This window comes from Pyxicephalus adspersus, chromosome 4 (genome assembly GCF_032062135.1).
Source record: "Pyxicephalus adspersus chromosome 4, UCB_Pads_2.0, whole genome shotgun sequence".
NCBI lineage: Eukaryota > Metazoa > Chordata > Amphibia > Anura > Pyxicephalidae > Pyxicephalus > Pyxicephalus adspersus.
In genome coordinates, this window is record NC_092861.1 from 34276499 (window position 1) to 34294592 (window position 18094).

The 18094-nt window shown below is 39.3% G+C and overlaps 1 protein-coding gene across 12 annotated transcripts; it reads left to right on the plus strand.

The window, feature by feature from the left end:
- Positions 1–663: 663 nt before the first annotated feature.
- Positions 664–18094, plus strand: SAP130 (Sin3A associated protein 130). 12 transcript variants are annotated; one of them, XM_072407848.1, is made up of 22 exons: positions 664–860; positions 4867–4969; positions 5073–5293; positions 5601–5780; positions 7958–8072; positions 8334–8461; positions 8613–8737; positions 8835–8982; positions 9339–9429; positions 9948–9989; positions 10318–10422; positions 11017–11158; positions 11661–11782; positions 12190–12513; positions 12828–13005; positions 13710–13814; positions 14882–15192; positions 15721–15972; positions 16047–16172; positions 16725–16828; positions 16902–17015; positions 17373–18094. In XM_072407848.1, the coding sequence occupies exons 2-22, from the start codon at positions 4873–4875 to the stop codon at positions 17529–17531; spliced, it is 3189 nt and encodes a 1062-aa protein (XP_072263949.1). In that variant the 5' UTR covers positions 664–860; positions 4867–4872; the 3' UTR covers positions 17532–18094. The 12 variants fall into 12 exon arrangements, with proteins under 12 accessions (XP_072263949.1, XP_072263950.1, XP_072263939.1 ...); XM_072407849.1 differs by having other exon boundaries at positions 695–785; XM_072407838.1 differs by lacking the exon at positions 664–860 and adding an exon at positions 1015–1138 and having other exon boundaries at positions 15724–15972.

The window sequence follows — 18094 nt, forward strand, 5'->3', positions numbered from 1 at the left end:
TGGGGTCTAGCCGTTCGTTACTTCTCTAAAGAAAAGCATTGAGTGGAGAGTTACCCTCATTTCCCATAGGGTACATCATCAGCAGGACAGAATAAAGCAGCAATTATGAATAATTAATAAACAGGATTTATATAGCACCAACATATTACGCAGCGCAGTACATTAAATAGGGGTCCCTGTAATAGACCCATGGATGGCAATACAAACCTAACAAAGAAACATTAAAAAAACAAAAGGACACACATATGGTATCACTATAGTAACTGTGAAAGTAACAATAACTGTCAGTTGCATATGTTTTAACTAAGTGAATGTCACATTCATTGATGTCCCTACAAAAATGCTATCCTTATAATAGACAGCCCAACTGACCAATAAGAAGTGCTTGGAGGAAAGACCAGTGGCCAATCTTTTCTATATAAACATATTTTACTTTCCAATATAGCCAGCAATCAATTCAATAATGTGCAATTCGTATATTGTGTGCCTGGGAATGTCTGTATTAGAGCCCGGCTCCCGTCACCATACTGAAGCCCCTGCACCGCACTCACACCTCCGCCTGTTTTAGTAATAAAGTTTGGGGCGGGGAGAATGTATCGCACGTCACGTGACCAGCCTTCGTTCCCCTACAGCTCCTCTTGTTTGCCTGCTGGGTGGGCGGGGCTTAGCGCGTCACGTGACCGTCGGCGGAGCGCGGTACAGTCAGACTGAGAAAGACGGAGACCGGAACCGGAAACCGAACTACTGTCTGAGCGAACCGAACAGCGTCTGCGGGTTCCTCATTTGTAAGCAAAACGGTTTGGAGGCGGTGAAGAGGAAGGGGAGGGTTTTTAAGGATCGGCCTGTCCGTCTTTTTGCATGTAAGTTGTGGTCGTGGCTGGGGTCTGACATTCTCTGCAGTATGACCGGTGATAGGGGGGAAACGTGTTGCTGCTGCTGCTGCCGCCGCCGGGGCGGCCACAACTGCCTGTGTACCTCAGCAATGAGGAACGAGGATCCCTCTCATCTGCTGGAGTACGAATACGAGTCTCAGCGCCGAATGCCTAGGCATACATACACCGGAGCAATGGCCCATCACCCCGCACTATTATATACAGGATACCGGGGTATCGGCCGCCACTTGTACGGTGTATACTATGTATGTCCCCTCTACTCTCACTGCGATTTTATTCTGTCTGGAGATGCACGGCAGCCAATCACATCGCTCGTTACTTTTGCTTGTATAAATCCTGCATTGTGATTGGTTGAAGTGGGTTACTGGGTTTTGCACATCTTTATAATGCAGGGATTATAAAGCCTGGGCTGCCTATAGATTGCTGGGGGAGCTATATGTACCTCTCAGTTTTTGGCTATGTGTAAGGGTGACATTCTCCCCACATTAATATACTGTGATGTGTAGATGTAATAATGATAGCCGGGGGCTCCTCCTCTCCTGAAAGTTATTTCAAGGCTGTCAGCTATGCTAAAAAGTCTGAGTAACTCTAATCTAATGATTATGTACAATGTTATGTTCTTATTCTCTATAACCCAGACCAACCGATCACTATTCCCCTTGTACTGGTCTGACTATAGCAGAATGAATGTTGATTGTCTTCTATTTTATATGGATCACTACACTTAAAGGGAACTAAACTGAAAAGTCCCCCAAAAATAAAAAATTACACCTAACTTCTATCCCGCAGGGCAGTCCGATCCATCCAGAGGTCTCTTCTATCTGATCCCAGCATCCGTGTTTGTGCTGGTGCTCCGCACGCTGCCATCTTTGTCTTTTTCCTGGTTCTTCTACGTCACCTGACCCAGGCGTGAGATTGGGTGATGTAGATGGGGGGGGGGGGGGGGGAATATGCTCTCTTTTCACAAAAAGGCTTCTTCTGCACATGCTTGATATTTTCGGGCATGCCAAGAAGGAGCATCCGAGAGCCCCCCGGGATTCGTGACGTAGGTATCCTAGGAGGCTCTACGCTCCCATTCATCCAGGCTATTGAGAATTGGGGGATGGTGCTGCACCCTTGGTTTTTTTTTTGTTTTTTTAAAATGGGGTTGCACTTAAAAAATGAACAAAATTTTTACTTTACATAAAAGGGTTGCTTACTCTTTTTTTATGTTAAGTGAAAATTGTGAGTTTAGGTACGCTTTAAAGTGTTTGTGTATCTGAAACATCTCATTATTATTATTATTATGACCATGGGCATCACAGTGACTCAGAGCTTAGCACTCCGGCCTTTGCAGCGCAAGGTCTCACGTTCAAATGTTGGCCAGGGCACTATGTGCAAGGAGTTTGCAGGTTCTGCCCATATTGCGTATGTTTCCTCTGGGTACTCCGGTTTCCTCCCACATTCCAAAAACTAATTGGCTTCCTCACAAAATTGTCCTTAGATTGTATTAATGACATATCACTATGGTAGGGACATTAAATTGTGAGCCCCTTTGTGGACCAGCAAGTGACATGAGTACGGACTTTGTACAGCGCTGCGTAATATGTTGGTGCTATATAAATACTGGCTAATAATATTACTTTTGGAAAGAGTGAAAACCTGTATCTGGTTGTCCTTTGCTATATATGTCTTTTTTTTTGGGGGGGGGGGGGAATCTCACCAGTGAGGCAAAGTCACTTCCAAAGGACGTGCACAGAGCAAGACAGAATGTGACCGGAATGCTTATTGCAGAAGGGACATTGCCTGCATGATCACTGGAACTTAAGTTCTTAACTTAACTTAAGTTCCAATTTAAGGATTTGGATTTAAGGTTACAATTACTTTATTGATCACATTTTTGTGTTTATAAAATCCTACTGTGTCTGTTATGTGTGGTATTAATATGACTCTCTTTTAAATGTTTAACATTGTGCTGACATATTGGATGTAGAAATAGGAGGAAATCGTATCATGTATATATTATTGGTGCAGGTTAACAGTACTCATTGTCTAATATGCATTATATTTATATTCTTTACGTTAATAAAACGGGGAATCAGTCATTCACCCCGGGGAATCTTCCAGGTTCATATGTTTCAGTGGCAGTAATTGATTCCCACAAGGTAATGTTTGAGGGAATGTCTGATTCCCTTTTTACTAATAGAGCTCTATATCAGGGGTCTCCAACCTCCAGTCCGCGGCTCACTAGTGTTAGTCCCATCTGACAGGTGGGCTTTGAGAGCACAGAGACCAACGGTGGTCCACGGCTCTGGCTGGTTCACCCCTAGCGGGGTCAGGAAAAGGGCCAGAGATGCAGACCATGTCCCCTGTATGCAGGGTGGTGGACGGCTTGTCTGTGGACATAATCCACCCACTCTCCCATTCCCGCCTCAGACCTGGTATCATTACGTCACTCGGGGAAGTTTAAGTTTCTTCCCCTTTAAGTGACACGCAGCTCCCCACACATGCACACTCCGGATTCCTTAGTTTAGTGATCCGTGAGCTCCAGTTGGGGACCACTGCTCTATATGATGACTAATGTAGTATAAAATGAAAACTACAATACACTTGCTAGCTAGAGCCTATTTTCCAAAATTCTGACCACACCAAGCACTTAAAAATCTTGGATGAGGCCTAAAACAGCCTAGAAAGTACTGTCAATTAAATATTTACGGAGGAAAGACAACAATGTAAAAACTAATTAATCAATATGGCAATGGGTAATGAACAGCAAAATAAATGAATAAAATTAAGGATGCAGAAAGCTTATATGTGTTATATATCAGCGTTGCATAATATGTTGGCACAATATATATCCTGTATATTAATATTATTAATAATATGTTGTCCCAGCAGTATTGATTGCATAGATCTCATCTCCTCCGCCTGTGGTGTGTGTACCTTAATTTGTGCTTATGATGGGTAGAGAGCAGTTTTCTGCTGTCTGATGTACAGTTTTCAGATTAGGTCCACATACAAATAATTTACACATTTTCTGTAATGTTATAACTTGTTAGGTGTTCTTGATAGACATATTTAAAATAACCTTAGACCTTTACCTTTTCTGGAATCCATTCAGAAACTTAGCACCGTGCTTCCTGGTAGGGAGTCTGGGCGCTCCTGTGCATTTAATCTTTTAGCTGTATATCTTTGGTGTGAGATTTAGGCACTCCTGCCTCTGATTTTAAGTCTTGCAAGGTTTGGAATAGGTGATGTCACTGATGTGTTCGTTGGTCCCAGTATTCTCCACAGAATTTTTTAAGCTGGGAGAGAAGAAACTAGGTGGGTGGTGATCCTGTATCATGATCCAACTTTTCGGAAACCAGCCGCATGGTTACTGAAAAGTGCTGGGTGGTGCACCTTACAAAAAAGGGGCTTGGGGGAACACTGTTATATATTTTAATACATCGTTTGTGTTTTATTTTAACCTCCCCAGCGGTATTCTCGCGTGAGTCGGTGGCTTTTACTTGCAAAAAGCACTAATCCTGAGTCACACTTGTGTCGGTAAAAACAATAAAAAAAAACCACACTTAACTTGTTCCTTTGGCGTCCTGCTCATCCGTCCAGGTCCTCGAGCACTGTCCTCCTTCTTCGATCTTCTCCCGGCGACTGCAAAGACTGTTTTGGTTTCAATACAAAATAACTATATTGAGTCCAATACAAAGATATCTTTATTAATAAATATATATATGTGTGTGGTACTGTACATTTTTATTACAGGTTTGACTATTTTTATGCATCGCTTTTTTAACAGATTTGTTTTTTTTTTTTTTTTTTTAAAGATTATTATTTAATTTATTAAATATTGGACACAGTTATGCCTAAGAAATATAAGACTGCAATATAAAATATTTTCCATGCAAAAAATTGTAACACATTTTGCATAGAAATACTGACAGAATTAGAATTATTGGTTAATACATTGTGTGTGTTTTATTTTTTTTTTTATTAGGAGGACATGAGTTCTCAACAGTTTCCCCGGCAAGGGGCACCCATTCCTTCTCCACAGATATCAAGTAGTGGAGGCAATATAGGGCAGAATATCTCCAGCTCAGGTAATTATTAACTGTACTTGTCCCCATGCAAGCTTTCAAATATGTTTCCTATGTAAGTAATGTCCCTACACAAAATCCTGTAATTGTACTTTTTTTCATCTAGGAGGTGAAGATGCATCCAGGGATATGGAGAGTCAGGCGCGTGATCCCCTTGCTGTTAATTCAGTTCTTCCCCCTAGAGATGACAAGCAGGAAGCTGTAGTGGTCAGACCATACCCACAGTTGCAGATGGTTCCCCATCACACAGCTAGCCCTCTAACCATGGCCGCTCAGTCCACTCATCTTCCTGCCGTTCCACTCTCTTTCCCAGAGGGAATTCTAAAGGTAAGTCATTTTTCATGTTTAACTAGCTCCTAAATTGATCAGGTATCGGTGAATGGTAAGTAGAATTTAGGATATTTCAATGCTCATTAAAAATTACCAGAATTTTCAGTTCCTGTACGCTGGACAAAATTCTTAGTTCATCTTATTCTTTTTTTCATATCCAATCCCAGTTTCTCAGTATGAATTTTATCCTTTCTCGCTCTAAGAGAAGTACTTGTATAGACTTAATTTTAAAGTCTTTTAGTTTTCTGTCTTTCAAATCCTTATAGGAAGCAATCTTCTGAATATTCTGTTAAGACATAAGTAGACTTTTAATGTCTTCCCACAGCAGCCTCTGAAGCCCACTATACCCAGTCGCCCCATTGCACCAGCACCACCCTCTGCCCTGTCTGCTGTACCAAAGGTCTCTGGGCCGGTGACAGTCACCATGGAGAGTGGTCTTCCTCAGGCTTCTGCTATTCCTGTTGCCACCATCAGTGGACAGCAGGTCAGTGCCATGTGCTCATGTTCATGCGCTAAATAGAAAAACAATTAACCTGATGCTTTCTCTGTTGTAGATTCTGAACTTTGGTTGTTCTGTCTTGGTAAGAAATTTTAGTGGAGTATGGGAAACCTTCTCTCTTTGACGTTCCTTCGGGATTCTTGCTGATTATATCTTTTAGCAGCTACCTTTAAGCTGGTGAACAATTATAAATATTTGTCTTTTAAGCATGTTGGGGTAAAATTGCTGTATTATAAGTGGTTTTCTTTGCAATCATTGTCCACTTGTTGCTTATCAAAAAAGTTGACAAGGACTAGTGTAATACTGATGCCTTCGGATGTAAAGAGCTTTTCTAATTGATGATATTTATAAGAGTTAATGATCCTTTTTCTCTTCTGGGTGGAGTTTGATTTCAGGACTTCCTTTACCAAACCCTTTATGTTAAAAGGGGACTTGATTTCAATTGCGAATACAGCTAGTGTAACAGGAAAGCCTAAAGTAGACCATACGTCACTTTAAAACTTGACCTTCTCTGCCCTACCTTATGTACAGTAGACTAGACCTATGACTTAGGTGATGCAAAGGCACTGAGTGGCTGGCAGAGAAGCAAACCAGTGTCTCCGATTTTCACAGATCTATCATGTCACCACAGACTTATCCAGAAAGCAGCCTGTGAGGACTGGTAGAGAATGGAGGGAGCTGGTATATAGGAATGTCAGTACCTTCCTTGTATCTTTGAACCGCTACAGGGGAGAGTGACCAAATTATACATTAAAATTACTTCTACGTAAAGCGTTCCTTAAACTAAAAGTTTTTACTTTTTTATATATATATATATATATATATATAAAGGGTTGTTTATGTAAAGTAAACATTTTTTTAACATTCTTTCTACTTAAAGCAGAAGTAAACCCCCAAAAAAACACATTTTCCTTCAATCCCGCAGAGCAGTTTATCTGTCTGGAGGTTTCTTCCATCGGGTCCCGCGTCGTCCTGATATCCCGTCTTTGGCCCAGCGCAGAGGTAGTGCCAGGCGCCACCATCTTCTCCTCTCTTCCGTGTTCTTCCTACGTTGCCCGATCCCACGCTGTCCAGACGGTAGAGTGGGGGAAAAACTTGCCGATCTCAGTGCACTTGTGTGAGAGTGGCAATTTTTTTTCCCTATTGATAGAAAGGGCTTGTTCTGTGCATGCCCGAGATGCTCAGGCATTCGCAGAAGGAGCAGCCGAGAGCCTTCCAGGATGCGCGACGTAGGTATCCCAGGAAGCTCTGCACTCTCATTAAATCTTGATCGCCTAAGCAATTGAGAATTAAGGAGGCAGTGTTGGACCCTCCCTCCCCCTTTTTGCTGCTTCTGCGCATGCTTGAGATCAGAGCCCTTTCAATAAAGCTCAGTAGTGCAAGTTTAGTTCTGCTTTAAAAGCCCATCTCCTTGTTAGTAGGAATGAAATGACCTACACTCCAGTGTAAAGATGAACTGACCTATGCTTGGTATGTATTAAAGTGAATGCCACCTGTCCTTTAAAAATGATATTGCTAGAGTTCCTGTTACACTTTACATTGAATACCTTTTTCCCTGTGGAAGTTTATGTATCTTGGGCCCAGCTGTACACGGAGCCTTGACATGCATTTAAGTTGGGACACAAGCTCTCTGTGTGCTTGTCGCTGCCACCTGTGTGGGACTTTAAAAAAAAAAAAAGAAAAAAAAAAAAGGGGGATCCACATGATTAATTTTCAGGCTTACACAGACTTTACAGACTTTAGCACTATTGCTACCCAGATATGTTAGTCAGGTCTGTTTGATTGTATACACCTCCCAACTGTGTTGCTACATTGTTGAAGAGAGATGGTGTATGTGTGTGTGTGTTGTTTTTTTTTGTTTTTTTTTTACACTCGTGAACCTTCGGTTTAGTTCAGATGGGTGGTATGGTTGTAGTTACCACTTCCCATGGTTGAAACGACCCTATGGAAAAAAAGAAGGTGGCAGTGAGTGGTTCGGTACTGCCTGCTGCCAGAGAACAAGACCAGCAGTTGGGGCAGATAAGAGGCTGGCAAGGAGCCGAACACTGGCAGCCATCTGAGAACACCAGTTTCCAACACCCATCTAAACTCAGCCTTACCATGGACTTCAGGTAATTCAAAGGTTAGTTACTCTTTTTATTTGACCTTTCTTCTTTCTTTAGGGACACCCTAACAGTTTGCATCATATCATGGCTGCCACCAATGTCCAGATGTCCATCATTCGCAGTGGTGCTCCAGGACCACCTCTACATATTGGAGCTTCTCATCTTCCTAGAGGTATATTCTTACAGCAACATTAAATGATACCCATTTAGATAAGCAACTATTTTGTAGGCATTTAAAGATTCATCTGGTAATGATAAATGCTGGGCACAGTAGTGTATCATTGTTTACTAATTTAAATGTACTAACGTTATACACATTGGTAGTCTGTGTATTTGTGTGTGTGCTCTGTGGTTAACACCTGTAACTGCTGAACTGAACTAAAATGTAAGGCCATTACAATATTTTACTTTACCTCTTTTTGTTTGCTACTAGGTGCTGCAGCAGCTGCTGTGATGTCCAGTTCCAAAGTCACTACTGTCCTAAGACCAGCATCTGCCCAGATGCCTTCAGCTGCAGCTGCCCAGTCTGCAGCTCAGCACATCATTCACCCACCTATTCAGGTCAGTTACACAGTATTGCATATGCAGACTTGGTTAAAATGCCAGCCAGCTGAAATAATTTCTTCCTAAAAGTTTATTGTACTTTTCTTTTAAATGTTTGCCTTTTAACTCTTTTGTAAAACCTCGATTTTGTTTTTGCTTGTTACCGCAGTCTCGCCCTCCAGTTACTACAGCTACTTCAGTGACACCGGCAGTAGTAGCTACTGTGTCTGCTACTCGAGCACAGTCCCCAGTAATTACCACCACTCCATCCCATGCTGCGGAGCCAGTGCTGCGGTAGGTGAATTCCTAATGAGTGCATATCCATTTTCAAGTCCAATAAAGCAGCAAATATATATTTAATACATTTTTATTTTTTTATTTTTACCCCTAGACCTACTTTATCAATCCAGCAGCATCCACCTCCTGCAACCATTAGCATCCAAAGACCTGCCCAGGCCCGAGACAGTGGAACTCGCATCACATTGCCTACCCATCCTGCCTTGGGAGCTCCGAAACCGCAGCTTCATTCAATGAACCAGGTAATATAATTTCCACATGGGCAAGATATATGAAGTCAGTCACAGTCCCACTGATAAAAAAAAAAAAAAAAAAAATACTGTTCATAAAATTTTCTAGTAGTTTATGATGTAGGTGGTGACCTCTGTATCTGATTACCATATGTCCTCTTTGAATAGATCAGGCTTTTGACAGATCTGCTGTAAGAAGACAGTTCATAGTGCAGGAAGCCAACAAATAATTTTTATGTTTGTTACACTACAGCACTCTTTGTTATTTTTAATGGCAGGCTTCTCATGTTTGTTTAAGATTTAGTGTTCTTTATATAGCCAGAAGGATTAATTTGTAACAAAAGGCTTATTCATTTTCTTTTCGATAGAAGACTCTTTTTGGCACTGGCAATCCAGTGGCCGCAGCGACAGTGGCTCCTATTTTGGCAACTAATACCCTGCCCTCTGTGACAACATCAGGTAAGATCAATAACACCTAATTTGAGTGAAAATGTCATATGAGGATTTGACTATTGGCCCATTTATTTTAAATCTATTTCTGCAGACATGCATTTTGCGTTACATGCTAAAACCTCCTTTGAGAAATGCCTATGGATCCTTACAGTAAACCATCTCTATGCCTTATAGATTTGGGTGCTGGGCAAATGGACTTAGTTGGGCAGTTATATAGACATACTCCTTTTTTTTTTTTTTTATCCTTGTAAGTAGCCATTTAAATCAACCGGGTACTGGTGTGGGATTAACCTTTTATAGGTTGAAAAAAAAACAAAACTCTACAGTAAGAATAAAGCTTTGTGCTGTGCAATATAAATGCTAAATATGGTAGGTGCTTTAGGATGACAATGTGTGAAACAAAAACTGTGTCTGCCAAAAGTTATAACCCAGGAAGCTTGTGTGAGTGCAGTTGCCATAATGCATCACTAAAAATCGCAGTGGGCTTTCTACACCCTAAAGTGTGTGTTTTTGGGTATTGATAGGTTGCCACTACAGAATCACAAGCACCGGAGGCCCAGAGCAAGGTATACCTTCTGTGTGAGAATGCATTGAGCTATACCCTTTATACCAGGAGCTGATCTTCCTTCAGAAGGAAAGAATACTATTAGAGCCCCCATAATATGAGAAGATATCTATTGCCAAGCCCCACACACACCTGCATAAAAAGGTTTCTCTTACTGGACTTTAATAAAACAAATTCTACACTTCTTAAGCAGGAGTCAGAAGAGCAATCTCAATCTTAAGTTACATGTAAATAGTTTATCAGAATATGGTTGCCTTTTAAACAAGTTCCCACTTTATTCACAATTTATTTTTACTGTGTTTTTTTTTTTTCCCGTTAACTTGACACAGGCTCTGCTCCCCACACACAAGTTTCTACCAGCAGCATTGTTACTATGACAATGCCAACTCACTCTTCCCATGCTACTGCTGTGACTGCGTCCAACATTCCTGTGGGTAAGTGACTGTTTGTGTTTTTTTTGTTTTTTGTTTTTTAGCTTAAAGAGTAACTAATTATGTTGGTGGGTAGTGAGCTTCTGCTATTTTCAGCAAATGTACTTGTCAATCAGGGCAAATACATACCTGTGTGTAGCTGTATATTTGCCCCCATGGCGATCCCCTTCGGCCATTGAATGGCCACTGATGATTTAATTTCTGTGCATGAACATTGCTTTAATTTGTAATTGATTGCATTCTATACTGTGTACTGTGCTTTATATCGAGTTATGCTTAGTTGGGATGGGATAAAACCAGTCTTTCACTTAACAGTGTCAGAATATTTCTAATGTTACTAAGCCCTCGGGATCTTTTTTTTTTTTTTTTTTTTTTTTTTTTTATTACATGCATGTGTACCCATGTTCTGATTATACTGTAAAACATTGATGAGATGCGCATTTTAAGAGATGCGATTCTTAAGTATAGAAGACAGAAATGTAGAATTGACATTATGTCTTAAAGTTTTATCATCCTTTTAACTTCAATTTTTGTTTTTTAGATCTCATATTCTTTACCTTTTATGCTTATTCTTCTTTGTTGCATTGTGTTTTTCAGCTAAGGTTGTCCCTCAGCAGATCACACATACTTCACCTCGGATACAGTCAGAATATGGAACAGATAGAGGTAACCTGATACCTATACCTGGTCATAGAGCTTCACCCAATCCCATGACGATGGAGGCCAGGAGTGAGAACAGGTAAAATGATATTGCTGGTACTGAATGACATTTTTCCCAAACTGCATTGGTTTATGAAAAGCCCTCCTCTTTCATGAAGCTGCTGTTTTTTCAATAAAATATTGTGCATTTGATCTAAAATATATGTATGTATGTTCTTGAAATATTTTTTCCCTCTGTATTTAGGAAGTGTGGCTACATGGTAAACATTTTTATATTTCAGTGCTAAGGTCCCAGATTTTATTGTTTTGCCTGGACATAATCTGCATGTTTTTATGTGCTGTCTTGTGGAAATCCTAGGAAAATGTGCTTTCTCTAGATCAATAGCATTTTATGAATAGGAAAGCTCAGATTATCTTCGTGTAATTTGCCCTTTTTAGGATTGTGAATGAGCTCCGTGAGATGTCAGCACCTACTTTGTCCTAACCTGGTGCTAAGGATTTGCCTTGGGAGCAGAAATTCTTATTTGGTTCCTATTTGTGTAGTTTCTTTTTTTCATTTTGTTTTTTTGTTATTTTCACAGACAACCTGTTCCAGTACAGCTACAGTATTTTCTCCCAACATATCCCCAATCTGCCTATCCTCTGGCTGCTCACACCTACACCCCTATAACCAGCTCTGTTTCCACAATACGTCAGTATCCAGGTTGGTAAATATTTAGTAGTCTTTATTTTGGACCTTTGAACTTCATGCTAGCTGTGGCCATAGCACATTTTTCCATGAGATACACAGAAAGCTTGTATATGTTAACACATTTGTTTCTTTTGATTATTCATGTTTAAAGGTAGTTCAGCATTATTGTTGCTTGCTTTGTTGCTGCATTAGCTTTTGTTTTGGCAGTATGCATTAGAAGCTAATGAGCTACCAGTTTGTACACTAGCTCCCTAACTGCTGAATACAAAGTAGATAAAATAAACAGTCCGTCAGCAATTTACGGAACTTGTATTCTGAGTCTTGTTTTTGGCTAGTGCACAGTTATTTATATTATAGCTACTTTAATATTGCTTTCCAGTTAATTTGGGTAAATTTCTAACACTATTGATCTTTTTCAGTTTCAGCTCAAGCTCCAAACTCTGCAATTACAGCGCAGTCAGTGGCTTCAACTGTGCACCTGAACCCAATGCAGCTGATAAATGTGGATACGTCACATACACGTCACATTCAGGGCATCCAACCTGCACCAGTCAGTGCACAAGGGATGCAGCCTACACCATTCAGTACACAAGGCATTCAGGCCACCCCTCTTGGTACCCAGGGAATTCAGCCACCTCCAATCAGTTCACAGGGCATTCACCCTGCAGGATCAATAACCACTCAGGGTATCCAGACATCCGCTGTCAGCTCCCAGCAGGCTCCAAGTGATGCAAAACCACCTGGTAATATATCAATCATACAGGTGTTAATTGTTTAGCTTAAAAATCATCATTTGGGATATTATAAACCATTTTTTGTTTTTGTGTCCTATTACACATATTGTGTTTCCTTTTTTAATATTCTAAAGAACTGATTTGTTATCCTCATCCAAGTGCATATACTTTAGTAGTTTAGTACTTGTTACTTTTTAAAAATGTAATACATTTTACACTTATGTAGGCTGTTGGTGTTTTTATTGTATTACTTTTTAACATTCCTGATAAGTTTTAGGTATGCATGTGATTGAAATTTTTTTTTTTTACCTTTTTATTTGCAGTTGTCCTTGCAGAAGGGGCCACAATTGTTGCAAATCCTCTGAATAGCACTTTCACTACTGCTCCAGCTAGTGCAGCTGTCATGCAAAGCCACAATCAGAGTCCAGGGATTGGCAATACACCCGCTCAGGGATCCTCTCCTAGGCCCAGCATTTTGCGTAAGAAACCTGCCACCGATGGGTATGTTTATTAATGTTCTTTATGATTTTGCATTTTTATCAAATTTTGATATGGTTATCTACTTTTATGTGTACAGTCAACATATTACATAAGGTTTTACTCTAGGTATTTGCATGTATAGCTATTGTTGGTATTTATCTAATGTCCTCCCCTCCTATCCAATAAACCTAATTTTCATGTATAAAATAGTGACTATTTTATGTGACTGGTTTTGGCTGTTTAGAATTATTTACTCACCCACAGTACATGAAGTGAGCCATCCTACAATGTCCGTATTTGTGGTAAAACCATGATGTTTAAAGTAGCTGCATTTGCCAATGTAGCAGGTTTAAATGATAGTAGTTTGTTAAAACTCTATTGACATTTGTTTGAAAATGCTATATATCAACCACTGTATGTTCCACCAGCATTTTACATCACCTAATACTTAAACCACAGTGATGTGGATGTGAGACAGTTGGTAATAAGTAAAATAATAATGTGTTCCTATTCCTATTTATTAACCCCTCATTTGCTCTATTTCCTTCTTTTCCTTAACATGTTCATAATAATTTTTTAGTAACTATTTTTGAACCAATAACTTTCAAACCTTTTCATTTAATTTGTTTTTTTTATTGTATTGCATTAGAAAATATATATGTATGTTTAACTTTGCAATGCACTAATAATAGTAGAAAAATGTTCCTTTGTTTTTTTTTTAACAGGCTATCTGTTAGAAAAAATCTAATTCCTCCACATCCAGGAGATGCAGTAAGCCCACGCCATGATGGCTCTATGAGAAGCACTTCTGCCTCACCTCGGCCTGCTGGGTAATTCAAATGTTTTCATTTATGACATCTAAAAAGGAACATGTGAATAAGGAAATTAAGAGTTCCCCTCTTTGTCTTTGTAAACATGCAGACTCCAGGGCTGTCATTTATTTATCTTTTTTTGGGGAGTGAGTTACTGGCACAAGTATGCAGCCAGTCATCATTATAAAGTTTGACCTCCAATATCGCACACTTAACCCAGTCTAATTATGTCAGTATTTTTTAGGTCAAAAGCAGTACATTGTTTTGCGTGGAATTTTGTTTATTATTGTAGGCCTGTAAATTTTGAAAAACAAATCATAAATTATAATATAATATAAAAAATAATGAAATACATTAAATTTATTGTTATATTAATTTTATTCACATTTAAAAAAAAAAAATTTGTCCAAACAAGGGTACAATAGTAGAATAAACTTCAATTTATTTGGATTCATTTTTTATAATTTTAGCACAATCAATGTTTTTAAATGCAGTGTAACTTCTGGAGCAACAGTCCCTGAGGCAGACATTTTTTGTCTTGGTGACATACCAAAAGTAAACAAAATTCTGTTAACTGGTTCACAAACAAAAATGGCATTAAAAATTATTAAATCTTAATAAATTCTAAAATGGAGGAAAAAGGTGTTATAGGTTCTTACTGAATTGATGAGCAGATTGGTGCCATTCTGTATGTTTTCAAGTCGAATTGTTTAAACCTTTTGCTGCCAATTGGTTCAACATGTCGTTGCATTAACGGTGTTAAAAGATAATGGCAGCTTGTTTTATGAATTACAGCCCATAGCCAGCTGTACATTTTTAAGTAATCTGGGTGGCTGTACATAGGTTTCACCCCCTCTGGCCAGGGAAAGAAGCAGCTTGAGCAGTTTTTGTTTAATCAGGAGCAAACAGCTGATGGCTGTAATGGTGTTTTTTTTTTTTTTTTTCAAGCATCATCTATGAGCAATTTTGAGTACTGTCATTTTTTTGCCGTTTGGTGTGCACTCACATTTTTAGGGCTTGTTTTGGGAGAGGGGGGCTTTAAAGCCATTTTACCATGTTTTTATTGACTTCATTTCTTTTCTCAGTATAAAACCCAAAGCCGAACCTCACATTTCTGTGGCTCCAGGAGTGACTGGGGATCCAGGCACAGGGGGTGAGCAGCCAAGTGCAGCTGCATCTCTTCCCTCGTCTCATCATCCTGCAGCCGCTGTACCCAGCCCTCCGTCTCAGCCTGTACCTGGACCCCTTCCCAGCAACGTTCATGTACCCCCTGCTGCTGTCCCCACCTTATCTGCACCTCCACCCCTCTTAAACAGTGCACCTTCTGGAGCAGCAGTCCCCGAGGCAAAAGTGAAGGAGGAGGCAGAACCAATGGATATACCTAGGCCAGTTTCAGGTAATTACCCATTTTATTGTGACCTGCCTATTTTTTCTATCTAAATGCAGTGTTGCTTAGTTTATAATTCAAATTTGAACAAGGCAAATTCTCAAAGTAGTCATGGTAATTATCCCAATGCAGGGATGCTGAATTCTGAGATGAGTTGTAGCACAGTGGTCCCAACACATTTGGCCTAGAAACCAAATATTCTGTCCACCACTTTGCTACTGTAAACTTTTTGCATGCACTACTGAATTGATACTAGAATTTGCTTTCAGTTTTGGGTTTAGATTGGGTTTATTCTTCTGCTAGAAATCTTATAACAATTTTTCTGCCTTGTTAAATATACAGTCCAGCTACACCTTCCAGTTGTATGTTTTTTAAGTCTTGTTTTTATGTAAAGTTTAACTTACCCTGTTTCTTACCATAACATTTCCATTGTCATCTGGGATTATGCTTGCTGTTTTTGTGGTTTTATAACTAGGTTAAAATGTGCGGTTACTGCATTTACCCTACTTTTTATATTTTATTTTTTTTTTTAACCAGCAGTTCCTCCACTGACCCCAGGATCTGTATCCTCCCCACTAGTTCTTCTTGCCAATAACATATCTGTGCCTTCTGGTGAATTGCCACCAGGAGCCTCTCCTCGCAAGAAACCTCGCAAACAGCAGCATATTATATCAACTGAAGAGGGGGACATGATGGAGACCAACAGCACTGATGAGGAGAGATGTCACACAGTAAAGCCTTTAACATCAAGGCCAGAGAAGCGCAAGTCTCCTCCTAAAGAATACATAGGTACATTTTGTCTGAATGTTCAGATTCAGCTTTTTGAATAACTTGTCTGTAACCTCTGTTTATTACTCTTTCAGATGAGGAAGGTGTACGTTATGTTCCTGTTAGGCCTAGACCTCCTATTACATTGTTGCGCCATTATCGTAATCCTTGGAAGGCCGCTTACCATCATTTCCAGCGTTATAGCGATGTGCGGGTCAAAGGTCAGTAATCTAAAAAGACGAAGTGTAAGGTGTGCAGTATATTCTTATTGTTTTGGTCTTGATGGAGCAACAGGTATATTGATAGTTATTTATCTAGCCTTTTTGTTCTTTAAAAATTTGACAATTTCAGGCTTTCTATAAAACTGGCCACATACAGGCCTGGCAGCAGATATTTCCAGGTTCTCACACACTTACTTTAATTTTCTTCACATTTTTATTTTGGCTAGAAGTCTAGAATTAAGTCTCAAAATGCCCAAATTATTCACCGTCAGGTCAAAGGATGCCATAAATATTTATAACACCCTTCTAAACACTATTTATATACCCCTCTATAACTTTTATATTTCACATATTTAGCACCCTTACCCATATAATAAAATTTGGTCTGCATACTTATCTGATTTTCCTTATACTACCTTCAAAGGGTATCTTGATATGGTCCTAATTTTGTTTGTTTCAAAGCATGATGCCTATTCACAGATTATCAGAGATACTTCTGCGTTTCAGATTTCTTTATTTAAAAAAAACAAATTTTATGATGCTGTTTTACAGAGGAGAAGAAACTGACATTACAGGAGATAGCCAATCAGAAGGGCATTGCTTGCCGTGTGCAGGGCTGGAAAACACACCTTTGTGCTGCACAGTTGCTACAGCTGGTGAGCATTTTTTGTTCTTTTGTTTTATTAGTTACATACCAAGCCTTGCCTTTTAACATCCCATTCTCTTCAGATAAAACTGGAACAAGATGTGTTTGATCGACTAACTGTCCTGCAGGAGGGGCTTATCCCCAAAAAGAAGACTGCTACGGATGATGACTTGCACAGGATCAATGAACTAATACAGGTATGACAGGTATTTTGTTCTTGCCATAAGGAATGTGTATCAACTTGTGCAGGTTGGTAAAATGATGATGGTACCTGGGAAATAGGTAAAATCATTTTTTTTGTTATGAACTGCATATTTTTGCTCTCCTGTAATAGAAGAGTAATACTAGCAGGTTGAAGGTTTTTAGAAGTATTTTATATTTAAGGTTTATTTTGCCTTTCAGTGAACTAGAAGGGCTTTTTATTGAATAATTTAGGTATGCAATAAACTCTGCGCCACCCTTTTTTATTTATTTTTTTAACATCAGAATTGTGTAGCAGAAGCACATTGTTTATCTTCTGTTTATCATATATATATTTTTGTATTTTCTTACAGGGTAATATGCAGCGCTGTAAGCTTGTTATGGATCAGATTACAGAGTCCCGGGACTGCATGCTTAAAGTGCTAGATCACAAGGATCGTGTCCTAAAATTACTGAATAAAAGCGGTGCAACTCGCAGGCTCTCCAAAGTGAAACATAAAGACAAGATATGAACGGTCGAACTGTTATTCGATTTCCTAATAACAGCGTACAAGTGGCTGTTTGCCTGGTGTTTTCCCAGTGACCGCGGGCCATTCACATGTGTATATATATATATTTTTTCTTTTTTTATTATTATTTTGCCGGATGGGAGTGAACCTAGTTACTCTTCAATCCCAGCCTAACTGACAGCTCTGCCAGTTTGTTTTTGGAACTTTTGAACTTTCTCTATAATGAGAATGCTTATTTCCTTCTTATTCATTATTACCTGGTGCTGCGTATGAGAACAGAATAGTGTGTGTGTGACACATGCTTGTGTATAGTGCCGTTTATCCCATGTACACTATAAAAGTAACTCCTACTTACGTTCTGTGTTTTGAGAAAGTTTCTTCTTAAAGCACCAAACAAGCCAATGCAGATTTTGTTGTACTGTTATCGTAGTGGGCTAATTATAAGTGTCAAAAGTTTTCATATGTACATATGTTGCCTGATTTACTCCTAACGCTTACCTTTTTATTTTAACTGCCTTCCTGTTTTACTTTCCTTTTTAGTGTTCTATAAATCATTGTTAAACAAG

What these genes read in the sequence shown, in the direction of transcription:
- SAP130 (XM_072407837.1), top strand. Translation starts at nt 1,040, where the DNA reads ATGCCTAGGCATACATACACCGGAGCAATGGCCCATCACCCCGCACTA. An exon ending in TCATTCACCCACCTATTCAG is followed by an intron (nt 8,462 to 8,612) that starts GTCAGTTACACA and finishes TTGTTACCGCAG; the next exon opens with TCTCGCCCTCCAGTTACTAC. An exon ending in CACCGGAGGCCCAGAGCAAG is followed by an intron (nt 9,990 to 10,317) that starts GTATACCTTCTG and finishes AACTTGACACAG; the next exon opens with GCTCTGCTCCCCACACACAA.